Genomic DNA, 21,247 nt, shown 5'->3' with positions numbered 1-21,247 from the left:
GTAGTTGGGGCATATTGGTTGTCATGGGCAACTTGAGCCAAAGGACCTGTTTCCATGCTATATGACTCTAATTGTAGTTTGCTGTTTTCTGGAATTTGTTTTTACTATGCATCATAATTTTAGTTTGAGGGGATAGCCCCGCACTCCTCCCCTCCATGCCGGCCCACTTGTTCTTACACATCAAGCAAGGAAATTTGGCCTACTTATTTATCCATCTTCTTATTTAATGTTCAGCAAAACTCTCGCCATCAGCACTTCTATCCCATGGATTTCCCAATTGGTAATTGGGAATCAACCAATTGGTCTCACTTCCTATTACCTTGGATGTGAACCCTCAGGTTAAATGTAACCCATTGAATCTCTCAGCTTTTTACTCCCATAACTGTTCCCAACTTTTTACATTGCCATATATGTTGGGTTAGTACTTTCTAATTGTTACTTTCCAATGCTGATTTTGCAGACAGCAATTATAGAACAATGCAGTACAGAGAACGACCTTTACGCCCATTCCATGATGAAAATTCCAAGCTTGCCTGGTTCCTCACACAATCTTCATCCTTGCTATTATTATTTTAAGTCTGCACATAATTACAAAAATATGTTAGCACTTGGAAATATTTGGGTAATTCCTGTTGATCAATCCTGGTGCTCGTATAGCATGAATGACTGGAAACACATAATTGATTTGAAACACATCCTTTGTATGTAACTATCCTCCACTCCCAATATTTAAGGAGCAAATTGCCCTGCTTTCATGAGCAGAGTTGTGATAATTTCATAAGCACTGTCCTGCTCCATGAATAGACAGTTTTCTCTTTATTGCTTGCTGAACAGTCACTTGTTTGTTGTAGCCCAGACCTAAATGTACCCTCCCATGACATCCCATCAGTACATTTGGCTGACACAATGTTATTGATGGGGACTGTTCTTATGTACTCATAAATCCCCTCTACATCTGCTCCAGTTACAATGATGGGTTGATGACATACAGATCATGGATCATTAAGAATTATTGCTTTGTTACATCTTCTCATATGAACACCTCATTAACAAAGCAGAAAATACCAGTGGACAGAAGAGCTTGCAATCTTACAATTATCTAACTTATTCCCAGAAAAGCTAGTTGTGTGTTTTTATGTTAAGAGTCTTTAAATAAATGCAAGATTTTATTGTTCAGTCCCTGTGAATAGAAATTGTGTCATTTCAAACTATTCCCTAAACTCGTTCTGCAGAAAAAGCAAAATATCCTGACACATCTTTACAGGATGACATGCATTCCAGCCCTGGGAATTAATTATCGACAGGTTAAAAGAAGTACTGGGAAAATAATTATTCCATTATAATGTCTGAAATTCTCAAAATGTATGGCAAAGGTTTCTACAGACTCTTGCTTCAAATGACACTTGACAAATATGGAGTTTGCTACTGTGAATTTGATTCCTTTAGCATGGGACATTAGGCGTGATTGTATCCATGACTTTGTCTAACATTGATTGATAAATTGAGTGGTAGCCAAGAATGTCTGTGGCTGGAAAGAAAATCATTCATTCCAGTGTGCTCAAATGATGTCCCCCACCGCCACTACATTTAAAATATAATAGGCCCAGAATAGAAAATTACATTGCGTTAGAAATATTAAGGTATATGGAGATATTCTTCTCTGTGTTATCAATATCATTAATGCTGTGGTAGTTTCCATCAAACCAAAAGTGTAATTGTTAATTGCTCCTAAAGTTGCTATTTACAACATATGTTCCTATCATGTTTTCATGGCAACTATTAGAGGGAGTGGGCACCTCTGAAAATACAAAGCACTCCACATTAATGTGTAAACATAATCCTAACTCTATCCTGTTTGATGTAGTCATCCACGACCAATATTTGTGGCACACGTAATTAAGATCAATAAACTGCCTGGAATCTGTATGCTTGGACACAGCACTGAGCAACTGCATTTTTGGTTAATCAGTGTTTAGACCACTTCAGGTTGGAAAGGACAACAATATCAATGTTAAAATTAAAAATTCAATGCTAAAATTTAAAAGTTTGCAAGAGACCTCGCAAGAATGTTTTTAAAAATCTAGTATTGTACCAGAGAGAAGCCATACTATACATTGTGATAAACTGTGGTCAGGTTTAATGGAGACACAGGGAACTGCAGATGATGGAATCTTGAGCAAAGTGCTGGAGGAACTCAGCGGGTCAGGCAAGATCTGTGGAGGATGTTACTTGATCCATTGAGTTCCTCCAATGCTTAGGTCGAGTTTAAATTCTACTCTGCCTTAGTAAGCCTGCGAGATGAGGCATTGTAGCATTGTGATTAAGTTACTGGATGAGTATCCAAACACCTCTGTCACTCGATCCAGAGGCAACAATTCCAAATTAGTCGCTAGAAATTTTAAATTAAAGTAATGCAATAAAACAACAACTCTGAAATTAAAGAACTATTATCAGTATATTTGAATCTAGTGGATTGTGTTAAACACCTACTTGGTTCATTAATAATGTATATGTGACTCCAAATTCACCCAGAGCTTCTGAATGGGCCTTGTCAGTCACTTGGTAAAAAAAGGACAGATACGGATAGGTAATAAATGGTAGCCTAAGCAATGATGTTTGCAAATTAGACACAAAATGCTGAGTAACTCAGTGGGACAGGCAGCATCTGTAAGAGAAGGAATGGGTGATGTTTCGGATCGAGACCCTACTTCAGTCTGAAGAAGGGTCTCGACCCGAAACGTCACGCATTCCTTCTCTCCAGAGATGCTGCCTGTCCCGCTGAGTTACTCAGCATTTTGTGTCTACCTTCGATTTAAACCAGCATCAGCTGTTCTTTCCTCCAAGTGATGTTTGCAACATCTGACTGACAGGGTAATATCCTGATAACTGCCAAAACAGCTTTAAAACGGTGCAAAGGTAGAACCCAGAACCTTGAGAATAAAGTTTTATCGCCTGATTAAATTAATTCAAACAATGGTTAAAACAGTTTTGGTTGAACCAATATTGAGGTTTAAATCTGGAAGGACTAACCTAGACATTTTTAAAAGATACAGCAAAAATGAGAGATGATTAGTGATAAAAAGCTGATTTTTATGTCACTTAATTCAATCTGAATGGTGGTTTGGCAGCATTAAAATGTTTATTATTTGTTTCTAGTGATTTTAAAAGCATAGTATATTTTGGTCCAGTCTCTTAAACATAAAGCCATGATGATCTTTATGAACATAGAACAGTGCAGCATAGGAACAGGCTCTTTGGCTCACTGTGTCTGTGCCGAGCATAATGTGAAAAACAACTCTTAACTGTGCACATAATTCATATCAATCTATTCCCTGCATATGCATGTGCCTATCCAACAACAACTATCGTACCTGCTTGCACTACCACCCCAGGCAGTCTGTTCCAGGTACTCAACACCCTCTGTGTAAAAAATATTTACATGCTACGCGCATCTCCTTTAATCTTTGCCCCACTCACCTTAGAGCTATGCCCACTACTTTTTGATCTTCCATTTTGGGGAAAGGGTTCTGACTGTCTACCCTCTCTATGTTTCTCATAGTTTTATACACTTCTATCAGGTCCCCTTAATCTGCAATGTTCTGGATTTTAATCCACTGAATTAGAGTCATGGAGAGAAACTGCAAGGAAACAGACTCTTTGACCCACCATGTTTAGTTTAGTTTAGAGATACAGTGTGGAAATTGTTCCTTTGGCCCACTGAGCCCATGCCAACCAGTGATCACCCTTACACTAGTTCTATGTCCTACACACTGGGGGCAATTTACAGAAGCCAACTACAAACATGCATGTGTTTGGAATTTTGGAGGAATCTGGAGCACCCGGAGAAAACCCACGAGGTCACAGGCAGAACGTACAAACTCCACACAGACAGCACCCGAGGTCAAGATTGAACCCAGGTCTCTGGCGCTGTGATTCAGCAGCTCTATCGCTGAGCCACTGTGCCACCCTCAATCACCCACTAACACAAATCCTATTTTGATCCCATTCTTTTTTCTCCCTATATTCTCATCAGCTTCCCCCCGATTTTACCACTCACCTACACATGTGGGGCAGTTTGCTGTGGACAGTTAAATGGCCAACTGCATGCCTTAAAGGTGTGGGAGGAAACCGGAGCACCTGGATTAAACCCACATGGTCACAAGGAGAAATGCAAACTACATGTGCACAGCATCCGAATTCTGGATTGAACCCAGGGCAATGGCAGCAGCTCTATTAGTTGTACTACTGTGACCCAAAGAAGGGGGAAAAATCATCGAGTGATACATCGAGCACCACCGGAAATTGGAGGAGCAGCACCTGATATTCCGCTTGGGCAGTTTGCACCCTAGCAGCATAAACATTGACTTCTCCAATTTCCGGTAGCCCTTGCCGTCTCCTCCCCTTTTCAGCTCTCCCTCAGCCCTCGGGCTCCTCCTCTTCCTTTCTCCTTTCTTCTCCCCGCCCCACCCTACATCAGTCTGTAGAAGGGTTTTGGCCCAAAACGTTGCCTATTTCCTTCGCTCCATAGATGCTGCTGCACCCGCTGAGTTTCTCCAGCACTTTTGTCTACCAGCACAGAAACAGGTCCTTCGGTGCAAATTGGCCATGCTGACCAAGTTTCTTTACTGAGCTTGTCCAATTTGCTTACATTTGGCCCATATCTCTCAAAAGAAATCCCGCCCATGAACCTGTCCAAATGTTTTTTATCCATTATAACTGTATCTGTCTACTATTTGCTCTGGCAGCTAATTCCACATATCCATCACCCTCTGTGTGAAAAGGTTGTCTCTCAGGTTCCCTTTAAATCCTTCCCCCCCCCCCCTCACCTTATATCTATACACTCTAATATTACACATCGCTATCCTGGGAAATAGACCAACCATTCATCTTATCTTTGTCCCTCGTAGTTTTATATAAAGTACCTCTATTACATCACTTCTCAGCCTCCTGCAATCCAGAAAAATAACTCCCATCTTATCCACTCCCTCCTTACTAGCTCTTTGAACGTTACATCTTGAAAAATGACATATATTCCACATTTTACAAATTGAGTTTTTATTTAAAGTCTTAACTTCATAATTTTAAATAAAAAATAAATAATTTATTTGCAACAAAATGTTTCATATAGCTGTTGTAGACTTCAATACAAATGGTCACAAATTAAGTCATTTACACACGTATTGTTGGTCATAATTTTCTCATCAGATAATTGAATCCAGTTTAAATTCAATTCCCATATTCTGGGTGAAACTTGAAACAAGGCCAGTTAATCACCTATTTCAAACAAAAACAGAAAATCCATGAAGCGCTCTGGTGAAGCAGCAACCATGGTGAGAGAAACAGTCAACTCCTTTTGTTCTGGTAAAGATCTCCTCCCCACAGCTGGAAAAGTCAGATAAAAAGTGTATTAAATTACAAAATATCTGCAATTTAATGCTTATTTTCTCATTTTTCCAGTTCTGCTGGAGAATCTTCAACCAAAACATAGAATATTTCAATCTGAAGAAGGGTCTCGACCCGAAACGTCACCTATTCCTTAGCTCCATAGATGTTGTCTGACAGCTACTCCAGCTTTTTTGTGTCTATCTACTGAATTTTTCTCTCTGCACTGATGCTGCTTCATCTGTTGAGAGCTCCAGAGATTTTTTTGGAATTCCAGCATTACATATTTTGCTCCAAGACCTTCAAGGTCAAAGTTTCAAGGTCAGTTTATTGTCACATGTATCAATTAAGGTACAGTAAAATTCTTATGTTGCTTTAATTTTCTGTCCAATATTCATCTGATTGCCCAGTTCAATAAAATTCATTTGGTGTCAGAAGGCTCATTTAAGGAAGAAAAGCGGCTTCATGATTTTCAAAACCTAATTATGTTTGGTAATGTTCATTGCTGCTGCTTTTCAATCAATAGTTTTGGAACTGAAGGCAACCTAAAATGATAAAGAGCAGTGTTACACATTGTTCGAAAGTAAAATGAATTGGTGTTTCTTAAAAATACTTCAATAGAAGAATCTTGAACATTTCTAGATGCTTTTAAAGAAATGTGAGACTCCTTTACTTCTCAATTGTATAATGGTTCCAACATTTGGCAAATAAACTGTCCTAAAACTAAACATATTCACAAAATTTTACACAGAAATCCTAGTATTACCTAGGCCCGATGTAGAGACTGATCATTTATATCCCCTTTCTTTTAGTTATATAATCATGTTATATTTTAATTTACCCAATTTTACTCCCAGACTATTTTGACAAAGTTACCTTAATAATCAATCTGCAAGTTTAAAAAAAAAATAGCACTTCAAGAGTGATTGAGATCTTCAAGGTCATCTCATCATTGAAGCCAAATGCAATAAAGAAACAGGTTTCAGCATCATACCGTATCTTTTTTCTGATTGCTTGGTCAGCCAAAGAAAGAAGCAAGAGTTGAATTGGATTGTTGCAGTTCTTTGTCCCTGGAGTTTGGGGCCCTGCGTTTTGTTGTTATAAAATGAAGCAATTATATATCCAAGTGTGCAAGTTTAAGCATTTTTGTACAAAATAACAATGTGCAATTTTGCAAAGAGAATACTATCTTCAACTACATGGTGTAGTTCTGTAAACAATATATTCATTGATTGCTGATCAGATTGGAGCTCTGTAACATAAATCCTTCAGACAAATACATTTTAAACTAAGATGATGGTAAACTCATTGATGCGCCCTGATCAATTGTCATCTGTCCAGTCTCAATTACAAATCTAAATCACTGATTTCTTCAATGATGTACATGAAGCAATCTTGTTTAATGGGATATCAACCTCTCCAACGCAGAAATTTTTACGTCTGTGCTTCCTTTTTCTGAGCGAAACGTAACTCACCAAACCAAATACCAAGATCAGAAGGCCAAAGCATAAACCAGATAGTGCTATCAACACAGTCTGGCAGGGGAATACGTTGACTTCTGTTTGAAAAGGGTCAGTCCTGGTCTCTGGGAGACTTTCCTCAATCCTGATGTCGGGCTCCTTCCTCAGCAGGTTTTCTATGTAACTTTCATTGCTCAATGTTTCATTGACAAAGAGATTGACAATGACTGTGGAGTGAAGTGGCTCTGGGTAACCGTGATCACTGACTTTGACCAGCAGTCTATATAGTCCATAGTCATTCTTCACCAAAGTCCCAATTAAGGTGATGTTACCCGTTCCTGTGTCAATGACAAAGGTCTCTGGACGGGGTCCTCTGTGGCCAATGATGCTGTAAGCAATGACAGCATTCATTCCCGTGTCTTTGTCAACCGCATACACTTCGGTGATGGAAGACCCAGGAGCTGTGGATGGGGCCACCAGAAGAAAAGAGAGATTGGACTGAGGGAACAAGACCAACGGTGGGTTATCATTGACATCCGTTAGGAGAACAGTCACCTTCGCTATAGTGGACAGAGCAGGCACCCCGCCGTCTGTAGCTTGGACCCAGAGTACATAGGAGCTCTGTTGCTCCCGGTCCAAGGGGGCTTTGGCCATGAGGTTCCCCCTGCCCGTGTCGATGACAAATTGGTCACTGCCGTTGAGGATGGACAGAGCCATCCAGCCGTTGATTCCAGCGTCAGCATCCATAACGCCGATCACTCCAATCTCGCTGAAACTCGGGTGGTCTTCGGGGACAAAGAAGTTGAAGTCCTTGTTGATGAACCTGGGGCTGTTATCATTGGTGTCCAGCACGGTGAGGAGGACGGTGGCCGTCGATTCCCGGGCCGGGGTCCCGCCATCGATAGCCTTGACCAAGATGCGATACTTCTCCTGTTCCTCGCGGTCGAGCGGCGCCGCCACCGTGAGCACCCCGCTGTGTTTGTCCAGGCCGAAGGCGGGCAGGGCTCCGGGGAGCAGGGCGAAGGTGACACTGCCCATCCGCCCGCTGTCCGCGTCGCTGGCCTCCACTCTGGCCAGGAAGCTGCCGGCCGGCTTGTTCTCCTCGATGTCCACGTCCAACACGGGCTGGAGGAAGACGGGCGAGTTGTCGTTCTCGTCCAGCAGCCGGATCGTGAGGTGGGTCCGGAGGGCGAGGCCGTCGGCGCTCTCGGCCACCACGGTCACCTCGTACTCGGGCACCAGCTCGTAGTCGAGGTCCTGCGAGGTCTCCAGCAGGTACTCGTCTCGGAAGGCGCGGTAGGGGGCGAGGCGGAACGGGAACGGGCCCGGGCCCTGCAGGTAGCAGCGGGGAGGGCGGCTGCGCTCGGGGTCGCTGACGGTGAACAAGGCGATGGGAGTGCGGGCGGGTTCGCTCTCCTTCAGGTAAACCACGCCGTCCGACTGCACGGCGATGTAGCGAGGGCTGACCCGGGGCGGCGCCGGCTGCAGCGGCTGGATGGCCAGACGCACGGCAGCGGTGACCGGGCTGCAGCCGGTGCCCGTGGCCAACACAGTCAGACGGTGCAGCCTCGCCGTGCTGCCCAGGATGGGCTCGGCCAACCGGATCACCCCCGAGCTGCTGTCCAGGCTGAAGAGCCGCGCCGAGCTGGCTGGCACCCGGTCGCCGTAGGAGTAGACGATGCGGGCGTTGTAGCCCAGGTCGGGGTCGGTGGCGAGCAGCCGGGCGAGCGGGCTACCCACCGTGGCGTTGGAGCGGACCGTAACGTTGAGGCTGGACTCGGTGTAACGCGGGCAGTTGTCGTTGACATCGGTGACGGTGACGGTGAGGCTGGCGGTGCCGGAGCGGGGGGGAGAGCCGCCGTCCTCTGCCACCAACACCATCTGGTACAGGTCTCGGGATTCCCGGTCCAGGGGCGCCTGTAACACCAGCCACGGCACCGGGGAGCCGCCGCCGCCAGTCCGCTCGGTGACCAGCGAGAAGCCGGCGTGGTCCCCGGACAGCCGGTAGCTCTGCACCCCGTGAACGCCCGGGTCTCCGTCCTCCGCGGGCGGCTCCAGCGAGTAGCGGGAACCGGGCTCGGCGTTCTCCGCCACCGACACGCCGATGCTGGCTGCAGGGAACCGCGGCGGGTTGTCGTTGATGTCCTCCACCAAGATGCTGATCTTGAGCAGTCTGAAGAGGCTGGCGGGCAGCAAGATGACATCGAGGAAGAGCCAGCATTCCTGCTCCGGCTCTTCGGGGCACAACCTCTCACGGTCCAGCTGCGAGTCTGAGGTCCGCAGCTCCCCCGTGTCCCGGTCCAGATCCACGAAGCGCCCGTCCACCGGTTGCGACGCCAAGTTGTAGGTGACCCCGGAGTCGGGCGAGCCTCCCAGCTTGAGGTCGGTGGCAAGGTTGCCTATGAGGGTCCTGCTCGGGGACTCTTCCTTCACTCTGTACACCAGGTCAGACGCCAGGCTCATGCCAGCGAGAAGCAATCCCACCAGGAAAAACCACCGGCACGTTTCCTGCAGGAAAACAGGAGAAGGTAAGTAGTTCAAAAAGTAAACGAAACGGATGATCACCATGAATAGCAATGCTTCCGCTCACTCTGTGCAGCGGTGCAAGCACTAAAAGGTTAGTTCTAAACTTTGTGCATCAGTTGGGCTGACTGACTGCAAGCGGTCATACAGTTTCTCCAACACTTTCACGTTTCGGTAGCCGGGCTGCAGCTATGGTTTATTATCTGTTCTTACCTGGACCTTGGTGTGGTGGACAGCACGCCGGCCCAAGCCTCGATCCATGCTGAGGGACTTTTCAAGGGGAAGGAGCCCTGGGATCAGGAGCGCTTCGCTGTTCTGCTGGTCGTGCTCACTGGCACTGTGCTCTCCTCCCCGGCTTCTCATTCTCACTCTGCATTAGTGAATGGGAAATCGATGCCGCCCGTCACTCGCCGCCACGCCCATTCTTCCCTACAAACAATTCTCATATCAATCGGCGGGCTTTTCATCTGTCTGGCGGACTGGAGAGTGTAGTTTACAGCCCCCTTTACAGGGTGTAATATTAACGTACTACACGGGAGGATTTGACGTTATATCACATATCCTGCATGTCATACCTTACATGTTGGTGAGGTTTTGAGTCTTTGCCAAATATTCAATGACGGCGCGGCCAATCTGTTAAAGGTCATGCGTCAAGAGGTCTGATTTGTCGTAAGAACAGAATTAAGTTTTTACTTCAATAAAGTTCTTCTTCACAGTGAATGGCAGGGCCGTGAGGAATGTTGTAGAGCAGAGGGATCTTGTTGTGCAGGTACATAGATATGCCATTTATTGTCACTATACATGTACAGTGAAACTGAAAGCTGCTCGTATTCAGTGCAAACATACAATTTAGCACAAAAAACAAGAAACAGAAAAACAAAAACAGAAGGGAGAAGTGGGGGGGGATAGGTGCACAATTTCTGCGGCGCTATGTACAATGTATACATAATATGACAGATGGTAAGTCCGGGTGTTGGGCATGTGAAGTCAGTGCATGTGTGAATTTGAATCAGAGTAGTTAAAGAGTGCAGAGAAGATTTCTATTTGAGGATGTTGCCAGCACCTATAGCGCCTTCCAGAGGGCAGCAAGTCGAACAGTCCAAACGCAGGATGGGAGCTGTAATTGATGATCTTTCTTTGCCCTGCTAAGGCATTTGTATTTTTAGATAGAATCAGGGAGGGGAGAGGGCAACCAATGATCTTCTGCGCTGTCCTAGTTACCCTCTGAAGCCTCTCCCTGTCTGCCATGGTGCAGCTGCCATACCATGCTGTAATGCAGTATGTCAGCAGGCTCTCGATGGACGAGCGGTAGAAGGTCAGCAGCAGGTTAGAGTCCAGGTTGTGCTTCCTGAGGACCCTCAGGAAGCGCAGCCGCTGCTGAGCCTTCTTGATGTGTCGTGTTGTCTGTCCAGGAGATATACCAGCGATATGGACGCCGAGAAAGTGAAGGAGTAAACCCTCTCCACACACTCGCCGTTGATGTGTAAGGGGACTAAAACCAAAAAAAATGCCTCCTGAAATCGACAATGAAGCTCTTTTGTTTTTCCTGGTGTTCAGAGCCAGATTGTTTTCTGTGACCAGGTTGTTAATTCAGGACTTCCTCTCTGTAGGCTGCCTCGTCTCCCTTTGAAATAAGACCGACTACAGTAGTGTCGTCAGCAAATTTGATGATGCGGTTGTTGTTGTGGGCCGGACTACAGTCGTAGGTGTAGAGACAGTATAAGAGGGGGCTTAGCACACAGCCCTGTGGGGAACCGGTACTCAACCTGCGAGTGGAGGAGAGGTGGGGGCCGAGTCTCACAGTCTGGGGCCGGTTGGTGAGGAAATCTTTTATCCAGGCACATGTGAGAGTGGGGAGGCCGAGAGTGACCAGTTTACCAATGAGAAAAAACTGGTCACTCTCGGCCTCCCCACTAGATCCTTGTTGGTAGATAGGGTGATCAAGAAGACTTTTGGCCTTCATCAGTCAAGGTATAATGTGACAGTTGTACGTCGTAGGTGAGGCCACATTTGGTTTGGTCACGCTGCTTTGGAAGGATATAATTAAGCTTAAAGAGTGCAGAGAACATGCACGAGGATGTTGCCAGTACTTGAGGGCCTGAGATATAGGGAGAAGCTATAGCCAGATATAGAGATTTAATAGGAATCTTTTATTTATTTATTTTTTATTTGTATTTTTATTAGAAGCAATGTACAGTAATATAAACCGCGGCATATGACAAAATACATTTAATGTACATCTTCTATTTTTAATTTAACAAGAAAGAAGTAGAACAAGAGAGAACGAGCGAGAAAGAGAGAAAGTGAAAGAAATAGTGATGTGTAAACCCGTAGACTACCAGATAGTGCAGTCCAGGAGTGAACGAGTAAAAGCCTATAGAAAAGTAAGAAGACAAAAACCAAAAATAATAAAGAAAAATTAAAAAGGGACCCCTACGTGTTGATATATCTGCTTCATTTCTCACCACACCCATCGTGAATCGGTTTAATTCCAGAGTTGTGTTGCACCATACTATACTTGTAATGAATCAATGAAAGGAGACCATGTCTTTAAAAATGGCTTACCTGGATAGGAAAGGTCTTGAGGGATATGTGCCAAATGCAGAAAGGTGGGATTATTGTAGATGGGGTATTTTGGTCGGCAAGGGCAAGTCAGGACAAAGGGCCTGTTTGCAGGCTGAATAACTCTATAACTTGGTTAAGCTATGCAAGCACATTACACGTGACAACAATGAACATACAATAAATTATAAGCAAACCAGTCCATCATAGTGCAAAAACCAAAGTATGTACATAAACCATTGTAATACAAACTCCATAGTGATTCGGTGCAGAGATAGCATTGTGCGAAGGGTTGTGCAAGTTAGTTCGGTAAGCTGATGGTTGATGAGCAGAAGCTGTTCTTGAACCTGACGAAACAGGTCCTGTACCGATAGTCAGTATATTGTTCTCCACCATGCACTTGAATAGATTCAATTGAGTGTTCAGTAACACGCCGAATTTCCTCAAACATTTGAAGAAGTAAATGCTTTCAAGATATTCTCCGGTGATAGCCACAAACAGCATTATGTATATTTATTTACCTTGACGATACTTCATTAGCCATGTAGATGGATTATTTTAAGACAATGGAAAGTTAATCTGCACACCTCAATTGTAATCGAACCCACCTAAAATACAATTTCCTTGTCCACATTAATGACTCCCAAGGATTACACGGGTGAACAGGTAGTGCCATGGAACAAAAATAAAACCCAGTATATATCAATGGAAAATTGTAATTGCTGGAGATCAAACTTTTAATTAGCCTCAATACCATCCAATTATTTACTAAAAGTCAGAAACAATGGTGAAAGTTAACAGGAAACTCACAGGGACATTCTAGCGAAGTGATATTCCTGCCCTTCGTAGATTACCTGTCTTGCGACAGTCAAGTGCTATCTCTATCTGATGATAAAGATACTAAAGATGGCGCGGCACAGTGGTGCAGTGGTGAGTTACGCCCCCTGTCCCACTTAGGAAACCTGAACGGAAACCTCTGGAGACTTTGTGCCCCACCCAAGGTTTCTGTGCGGTTCCTGGAGGTTCCCGGAGGTTTTTGTCAGTCTCCCGACCTGCTTCCACTACCTGCAACCTCCGGCGACCACCTGCAACCTCCGGGAACCACACGGAAACCTTGGGTGGGGCGCAAAGTCTCCAGAGGTTTCCGTTCAGGTTTCCTAAGTGGGACAGGGGTATTATGCCTTATAGCACTAGAGAACAGTTTGGACATTCTCCCTGTGACCGTGTGAACTCTGCTGGTTTCCTCCAGGTGCTCCGGTTTCCTCTCACACTCCATAGACATATTGGTTTGTAGGTTAATTGACTTCGGTAAATTGTAAAATTGTCCCTAATGTGTAGGATAGTGCTAGTGTATGGGGAGATCACTGGTCAGTGCGGAGTCGGTGGGCCAAAGGGCCTGTTTCCACGCTGTATCTCTAATGTCTAAGGTCTGTATCCAGCATATCAACACACAGGTGAGTGGCATTATCTGAGTCATAACTGGCTCCTGAAAATCTACATTACCTCAGTAGCCACTGACTTTATTAAATATTATTCTCTGCGGGGGTGCGAAAAATTCTGCCCATGAATCTTCTTTCTATAAAGATCACCAATCAATATGCAAACATGAATTAACACTTTTGGTCAGCATGAAGTCTGACCTGTAGCATTACATACATAGATACATAGTCAATAGGTGCAGGAGTAGGCCATTCGGCCCTTCGAGCCAGCGTGATCATGGCTGATCATCCACAATCAGTACCCCGTTCCTGCCTTCTCCCCATAAACCTTGATTCCGCTAGCCCTAAGAGCTCTATCTAACTCTTTTTTGAATGTATCCAGTGAATTGGCCTCCACTGCCTTCTGAGGCAGAGAATTCCACAAATTCACAACACTGTGTGCAAAATTATTTCCTCATCTCAGTTCTAAATGGCCTACCTCTTATTCTTAAACTGTGGCCCCTGGTTCTGGACTCCCCCCAACATCGGAAACATGTTTCCTGCATCTAGTGTGTCCAATCCCTTAATAATTTTTTATGTGTCTATAAGAACCCTCTCATCCTTCTGAATTCTAGTGAATACAAGCTCAGTCGCTCCATTCTTTCATCATATGTCTGTCCCACCATCCCGGAAATTATCCTCGTGAACCCACGCTGCACTCTCTCAATAGCAAGAATGTCCTTCCTCAAATTAGGAGACTAAAACTGCACACAATACTCCAGGTGTGGTCTCACCAGGGCCCTGTGCAACTGCAGAAGGACCTCTATGCTCCTATACTCAACTCCTCTTGTTATGAAGGCCAACAAGCCATTAGCTTTCTTCACTGCCTGCTGTACCTGCATGCTTACTTTCAGAGACTGATGTACAAGGACACACAGGTCTCATTGTACTTCCCCTTTTCATAACCTGACACCACTCAGATAATAATCTGCCTTCCTGTTCTTGCATTACCTGACAACAAAATACTTGCCTTGATCTTGTTGGACACAAGAGGCTGTACAGATTTATTGAACAGACCCGCCAAACTTTAAACACGAGGATAACGCTAGTCAGAATTTTGCCCTGAACTTGCATAACGTGATGTGATCAAAGATATCCACGTACTTGAACCAGTTTGAAAACTTGCTATCAAATCTCAATTTTTAATAACACGTATACCAAAGTAGATGAAAAACTCAGTGATATAGTGTGTAGAGAGCCCCCTGAAAGAAAATGAGATCTAAGGAAATGAGAAAACATAAGGAGTGAATTCAAGACCACTTGATACAGAGATCAGAAGGCACACCATGGACATGAGAATAATAGAAAACTGGTGTATAGGGGAAAATATAGAGGGCAGAATTGGATGATCACTCATCTCCTGTATGTAGGGCTAGGTTACAAAGATAGAGATCAGGGAATCTGTGGAGGAATGTGAAAACAAGGAAGGGCAATTCAGTCATTTCTGAAATGGGAACAAAGAGAGATTGACAGGCACTGAATTAATTGGAGGTTGTGAATTGGAAATATATTGCCATTCCTTCTTCATTGTTGAGTCTAACTTGATTCTACCTACCGCGTAGCATTGTGAAATCTAAGTATTACAAAACATATTTTAACAGGGCAGCACACCACCACTTTCTCAATGACAATTAAGGATGGACAATCAATTTTTACCTGCAGTGGTGCCCAGATTCTGAAAAATGAAAGGTACACATTCAGAAGTGCTTGGCAGTGTTTTGAAGAGGTGTTCTTCCATGGAAAGGAGTCCTCGCCCCCTATTGATAATCCCTTTTCCCATCTCCAACGGACCCCCTCATCTTGGACTCTCCTTCATGGCCATCTTCTGGCTTTAGACCTTTTTATTTTAAACTACCAGCGGGACATCAACCGCCACAACTTCTCCACTCCCCTGCCTCACTAACCATTCCCCCCTGTACGTACAGCCATCTACTCACTCCGCAACAACCCAGACTGGGTTATCAAATCCGCCGACAAGGGAGGTGCCATGGTAGTTTGGCGCGTTGATCTCTACATGCCACGCGCCAACTCTCAGACACCTCCTCCTACTTATCCCTGGACCATGACCCCACAGACGAGCACCAGGCCACTATCTCGAGCACCATCACTGACTTCATCCACACCGGCTCCCTGCCCCCCCCCCCCCCCCCCCCCCCCACCCCCCGAGCCTCCAACCTCATCGTTCCCCAGCTCCGCACAGCCCGATTTTACCTTCTCCCCAAAATCCACAAGCCTGACTGTCCTGGTAGACCCATTGTCTCTGCCTGTTCGTGCCCTACCGAACTTATTTCCACGTACCTCGACTCCATCCTATCCCCCCTGGTTAAATCCCTACCTATGTTCAAGACACCTCAGACACTCTCCGTTGTCTCCAGGAATTCCATTCTCTAGGCCCCCATCCCCTCATCTTCACCATGGATGTCCAGTCACTCTACACCTCCATCCCCCACCAGGAGGGTCACAAAGCTCTCTGGTTCTTCCTCGACCGCAGAACCAATCAATCCCCGTCGACAGACACTCTCCTTCGCCTAGTGGAGTTGGTCCTTACCCTCAATAACTTTGAGTTTCACTCCTCTCATTTCCTCTAAATATAAGGCGTAGCTATGGGCATGTGCATGGACCCCAGATATGCCTGCCTCTTTGTAGGGTATGTTGAACAATCCTTGTTTGATACGTACCAGAGCCCCATCCCCAACCTCTACCTCCGCTACATCGACAACTGCAATTGTGCTACCTCCTGCACCCACACACAACTCATTGACTTCATCCATTTCACCACCAACTTCCACCCGGCACTCAAATACACCTGGACCATTTCCAACACTTGCCTACCATTTCTTGACCTCACTATCTCCATCTCAGGTGACAGACTTCTGACCAATATCCACTATAAACCCACTGACTGCCATGGCTATGTAGACTACATTTCTTCCCACCCTGCTTCCTGTAAGGACTCCATCCCCTACTCCCAACTCCTCCGTCTACGCCGCATCTGCTCCCAGGAAGAGGAGTTCCTCACCAAGGCATCAGAAATGTCCTCATTCTTCAGGGAACGGGGGTTTCCCTCCCCCACTAAAGATGAGGCTCTCTCCATGGTTTCTTCAATACCTTGTAACACTGCTCTCTCTCCCCATCCCCCCACTAGTAACTAGGGCAAAGTCCCCCTAGTCCTCACCTTTCACCCCACTAGCCGTCACATACAACAAATAGTCCTCCGTCATTTTCGCCACCTCCAACGTGACCCCACCACTCGCCACATCTTCCCATCTCCCCCCCGTCTGCTTTCCGCAAAGACCGCTCCCTCTGTAACTCCCTGGTCAATTCTTCCCTTCCCACCTGTACCACCCCCTCCCCGGGCACTTTCCCTTGCAGCCGCAAGAAATGCTACACTTGGCGCTTTACCTCCCCCCTCGACTCCATTGAAGGACCCAAGTAGTCATTCCAGGTGCGACAGAGGTTCACCTGTATCTCCTCCAACCTCATCTATTGGATCCGCTGCTCTAGATGTCAGTTGATCTACATCGGTGAGACCAAGCGTAGGCTTGGCGATCGTTTTGCCGAACACCTCCGCTCGGTCCGCAATAACCTACCTGATCTCCCGGTGGCTCAGCACTTCAACTCCCCCTCCCATTCTAAATCCGACCTTTCTGTCCTGGGCCTCCTCCATGGCCAAAGTGAGCACCACCAGAAATTGGAGGAGCAGCACCTCATATTTTGTTTGGGCAATTTATACCCCAGCGGTATGAAAATTGACCTCCAATTTCCGGTAGCCCTTATTGTCTCCTCCCCTTCTCAGCTGTCCCTCAGCCCTTTTGCTCCTCATCTTCCTTTCTCCTTCCTGCCCCCCCACCCTACATAGGCAGGTTCGTTTTTATCATTTAAAAATAAATTGGATAGTTATATGGATGGGAAGGGAATGGAGGGTTATGGTCTGAGCGCAGGTATATGGGACTAGGGGAGATTATGTGTTCGGCACGGACTAGAAGGGTCGAGATGGCCTGTTTCCGTGCTGTATTTGTTATATGGTTATATGGTTATACATCAATCTGAAGAAGGGTTTCAGCTCGAAACGTTGCCTATTTCCTTCACTCCATAGATGCTGCCGCACCCGGTGAGTTTCTCCAGCACTATTGTCTACCTTTTGAAGAGGCTGACCAGGTTATGGAATGGTGACAGGTATGATAGTGGGTTCTAAGTGAATTTTAGTTAGGTACATGGTTAGGCAGGGAATGGGGGGGAGGAGGTAGGGGTCTGGATCACAGGAAGGCAGAGAAGATTTGTCTACCTTGGCATCATGTTCAGCACAGACATTGTGAGTGGAGGAGCCTGTTCCTGTGCTGTACTGCTCTATGTTCTAAACTGCACTGGAATATGCAAACTACTGTGCATAGGAAATAGGCAGAGAGTGCAAGGATGTTCTGTGCATATAGGCACCAATGACATAGATAAGAAACGAGATGAGCTCCTGTGAAGTGAATATATGGAACTAGGAAAGAGGTTAAAACACTGGAGCTCAAGGGATTACTTCCCTTTCCATTTGCAAGTGAGGGCAGAATGGAAGGATAGGTAGACAAATGCCCAGCTGAGGAGCTGGTGCAGGGGACAGGGGTTCAGATGTTTGGATTCTTGGGATCTCTTTTGGGGCAGGTGACATGTGCAAGAAGGTTGGGTTGTATCTGGAGTGGGACCAATAGCTGAGAGATGTTTACTAGTGCTATTCCAGGGGGTTTAAACTAGATTTGCAGGGGAAGGGTCCCAGAGAGGAGAGGAGACAGATAAGAAGTTGGGAGCATATACTGTAGTGAAAGACAGCAAGATTAGCAGATAGGACAGAGAGGTGCACGGCATAGAAGAGGGGTGGTTTAAACTATTCATTTCAATGCTAGAGGCTCAACAGATGAGGTGGACAAATTCAAGGCCTAGATTGACTCGAGGGACTGGGATATTACAGCCATAACAGAAACATGGTTGAGAGATGGACAGGACCGACAGCTCAGTGTTCCAGGGTATAGGTGCTGCAGGACTGATGGAGGTGCAGGCAATGGAGGAGTCATTGAGTGATACAGTGTGGAAATAGGCCCTTCAGCCCAACTCGCCCACACCGGCCAACAATGTCCCAGCTATACTAGTCCCACCTGTCTGCGCTTGGTCCATATCCCTCCAAACCTGTCCTATCCATAGAAACATAGAAACATAGAAATTAGGTGCAGGAGTAGGCCATTCGGCCCTTCGAGCCTGCACCGCCATTCAATATGATCATGGCTGATCATCCAAACTCAGTATCCCATACCTGCCTTCTCTCCTTACCCCCTGATCCCCTTAGCCACAAGGGCCACATCTAACTCCCTCTTAAATATAGCCAATGAACTGGCCTCAACTACCCTCTGTGGCAGAGAGTTCCAGAGATTCACCACTCTCTGTGTGAAAAGAATTCTTCTCATCTTGGTTTTAAAGGATTTCCCCCTTATCCTTAAGCTGTGACCCCTTGTCCTGGACTTCCCTAACAGCGGGAACAATCTTCCTGCATCTAGCCTGTCCAACCCCTTAAGAATTTTGTAAGTTTCTATAAGATCCCCTCTCAATCTCCTAAATTCTAGAGTATAAACCAAGTCTATCCAGTCTTTCTTCATAAGACAGTCCTGACATCCCAGGAATCAGTCTGGTGAACCGTCTCTGCACTCCCTCTATGGCAATAATGTCCTTCCTCAGATTTGGAGACCAAAACTGTACACAATACTCCAGGTGTGGTCTCACCAAGACCCTGTACAACTGCAGTAGAACCTCCCTGCTCCTATACTCAAATCCTTTTGCAATGAAAGCTAACATACCATTCGCTTTCTTTACTACATGCTGCACCTGCATGCCTACCTTCAATGACTGGTGTACCATGACACCCAGGTCTCACTGCATCTCCCCCTTTCCCAATCGGCCATCATTTAGATAATAGTCTGCTTTCCCGTTTTTGCCATGTACCTGTCAAACTGTTTCTTACGCAATGGGATAGTCACAGCCTCAACTACCTCCTCTGGCAGCTTGTTCCATACACCCATCACCCTTCATGTGAAAAAATGACCCCTCGGATTGAACCTTGAACCAATGTCCTCTGGTCTTCAATTCCCCTACTCTGGGCAAAAGACTCTGTGCATCTACCCGATCTAATCCTCTCATGATTTTGTACACATCTATAAGATCTCCCCTCATCCTCCTGTGCTCCATGGAATAGAGACCCAGCCTATTCAACCTCTCCCTATAGCTCACACACTCTAGTCCTGGTAACATCCTCATCAATCTTTTCTGAACCTTTTCAAGCTTGACAATATCTTTCCTATAACATGGTGCCTAGAACTGAACAATATTCTAAATGTGGTCTCACCAACGTCTTATACAACTGCAACATGTCCTCCCAACTTCCATACTCAATAATCAGTGCTAAAAGCCTTTATGACCACCTTATCTACCTGCGACTCGACCTTCAAGGAACCATGCACTACAACACTCTACAACACTACCCAGAGGCCTACCATTTACTATGTAGGTCCTGCCCTTGTTGACGTCCCAAAATGCAACATCTCACACTGCTCTGTATTAAATTCTATCAACCATTCCACCGCCCACCTGGCCAATCGATGCAGGTCCTGCTGCCATCGTTCATAACCATCTTCACTATCTGCAAAACCACTAACTTTTGTATCATCAGCAAACTTGCTAATCTTGCCCTGCATATTCTCATCCAAATCATTGATGTAGATTGTAAACAGTAATGGGCCCAGCACCGAACAGATGCACCGAGGCATACCACTAGTCACATGCCTCCAGTCTGAGAAGCAACCTTCCACCACTACACTCTGCTTCCTTCCATGGAGCCAAGTTGCTTTCTTTTCAGCTATCTCTCCTTGGATCCCATGCGATCTAACCTTCCAGAGCAGCCTACCATGAGGAACCTTGTCGAATGCCTTACTGAAATCCATGTATACACATCTACAGCTCTGCCCTCATCAACCTTCAAAAAAATCAATCAGATTTGTGAGACACAACCTCCCATGGACAAAACCATGCTTACTTTCTCTAATCTGCCCTTGCCCATCCAAATGCCTGTATATCCTATCCCTCAGAATACTCTCCAGTAACTTACCAACTACAGATGTTAAGCTCAGTGGTCTATAGTTCCAGGCATCTTCCCTGCAGCCCTTCTTGAAAAGAGGCACAACATTTGCCACCCTCCAGTCTTCTGGCACTTCTCATGTATTTAAGGACAATTCGTAAATTTCAATCAGGGCCTCCGCAATTTCCTCTCTAGTTTCCCACAATGTCCTCGGATATATCTGATCAGACCCTGGAGATTTGTCTACCTTCAAACACGACAGTACCTTCAGTACTTCTTCGACAGTAACCCTGACTGCCCTCAAGACACTTCCAGTGACTGCTCCAATTTCCTCCGCCCTACTGTCTCCTTCGTAAATACAGGGGAGAAATATTCATTTAGGACTCCTGTGGCTCCACGCAGAGGTGACCGCTTTGATTCCTGAGAGGTCCCACTCTCTCTAGTTACCCTTTTACCCCTAATGTATTTATAAAATCATTTGGGATTGTCCTTAATTTACCCGCCAGAGCTGGGCCCCTTTTGCCCTTCTGATTTCCTTTTTTAATTTACTCCTTAGTTCCCGAAACTCCTCCAGGGATGCACGATCCCAGTTGCCTATACCTGTCCCATGCAACATTCTTGTTTTTGACTAACATCTCAGTTTCCCTCGTCAGCCAAGCTTCCTTACGTTTGCCTGCTTTGCCCTTCACTCTAATGGGGATGCACACATCCTGAGCTTTCTTCAGGCTTTTTAAAAAAAC

The 21,247-nt window shown here is 45.7% G+C and overlaps 1 protein-coding gene across 2 annotated transcripts; it reads right to left on the bottom strand.

The window, feature by feature from the left end:
- Positions 1-5,055: 5,055 nt before the first annotated feature.
- On the bottom strand, positions 5,056-10,284 carry LOC129698309 (protocadherin-20). 2 transcript variants are annotated; one of them, XM_055637388.1, is made up of 4 exons: positions 9,579-10,284; positions 6,858-9,350; positions 6,377-6,467; positions 5,056-5,927 (listed from the first exon to the last, which is right to left on the bottom strand). In XM_055637388.1, the coding sequence occupies exons 1-4, from the start codon at positions 9,726-9,728 to the stop codon at positions 5,902-5,904; spliced, it is 2,760 nt and encodes a 919-aa protein (XP_055493363.1). In that variant the 5' UTR covers positions 9,729-10,284; the 3' UTR covers positions 5,056-5,901. The 2 variants fall into 2 exon arrangements, 1 of the variants encoding a protein (XP_055493363.1); XR_008723661.1 differs by having other exon boundaries at positions 6,377-9,350; positions 9,579-10,281.
- Positions 10,285-21,247: the final 10,963 nt, after the last annotated feature.

This window comes from Leucoraja erinacea, chromosome 6 (assembly GCF_028641065.1).
Source record: "Leucoraja erinacea ecotype New England chromosome 6, Leri_hhj_1, whole genome shotgun sequence".
NCBI lineage: Eukaryota > Metazoa > Chordata > Chondrichthyes > Rajiformes > Rajidae > Leucoraja > Leucoraja erinaceus.
Note: the sequence above shows the minus strand (reverse complement) of the source record. Positions and strands in the feature narration are given on the sequence as shown.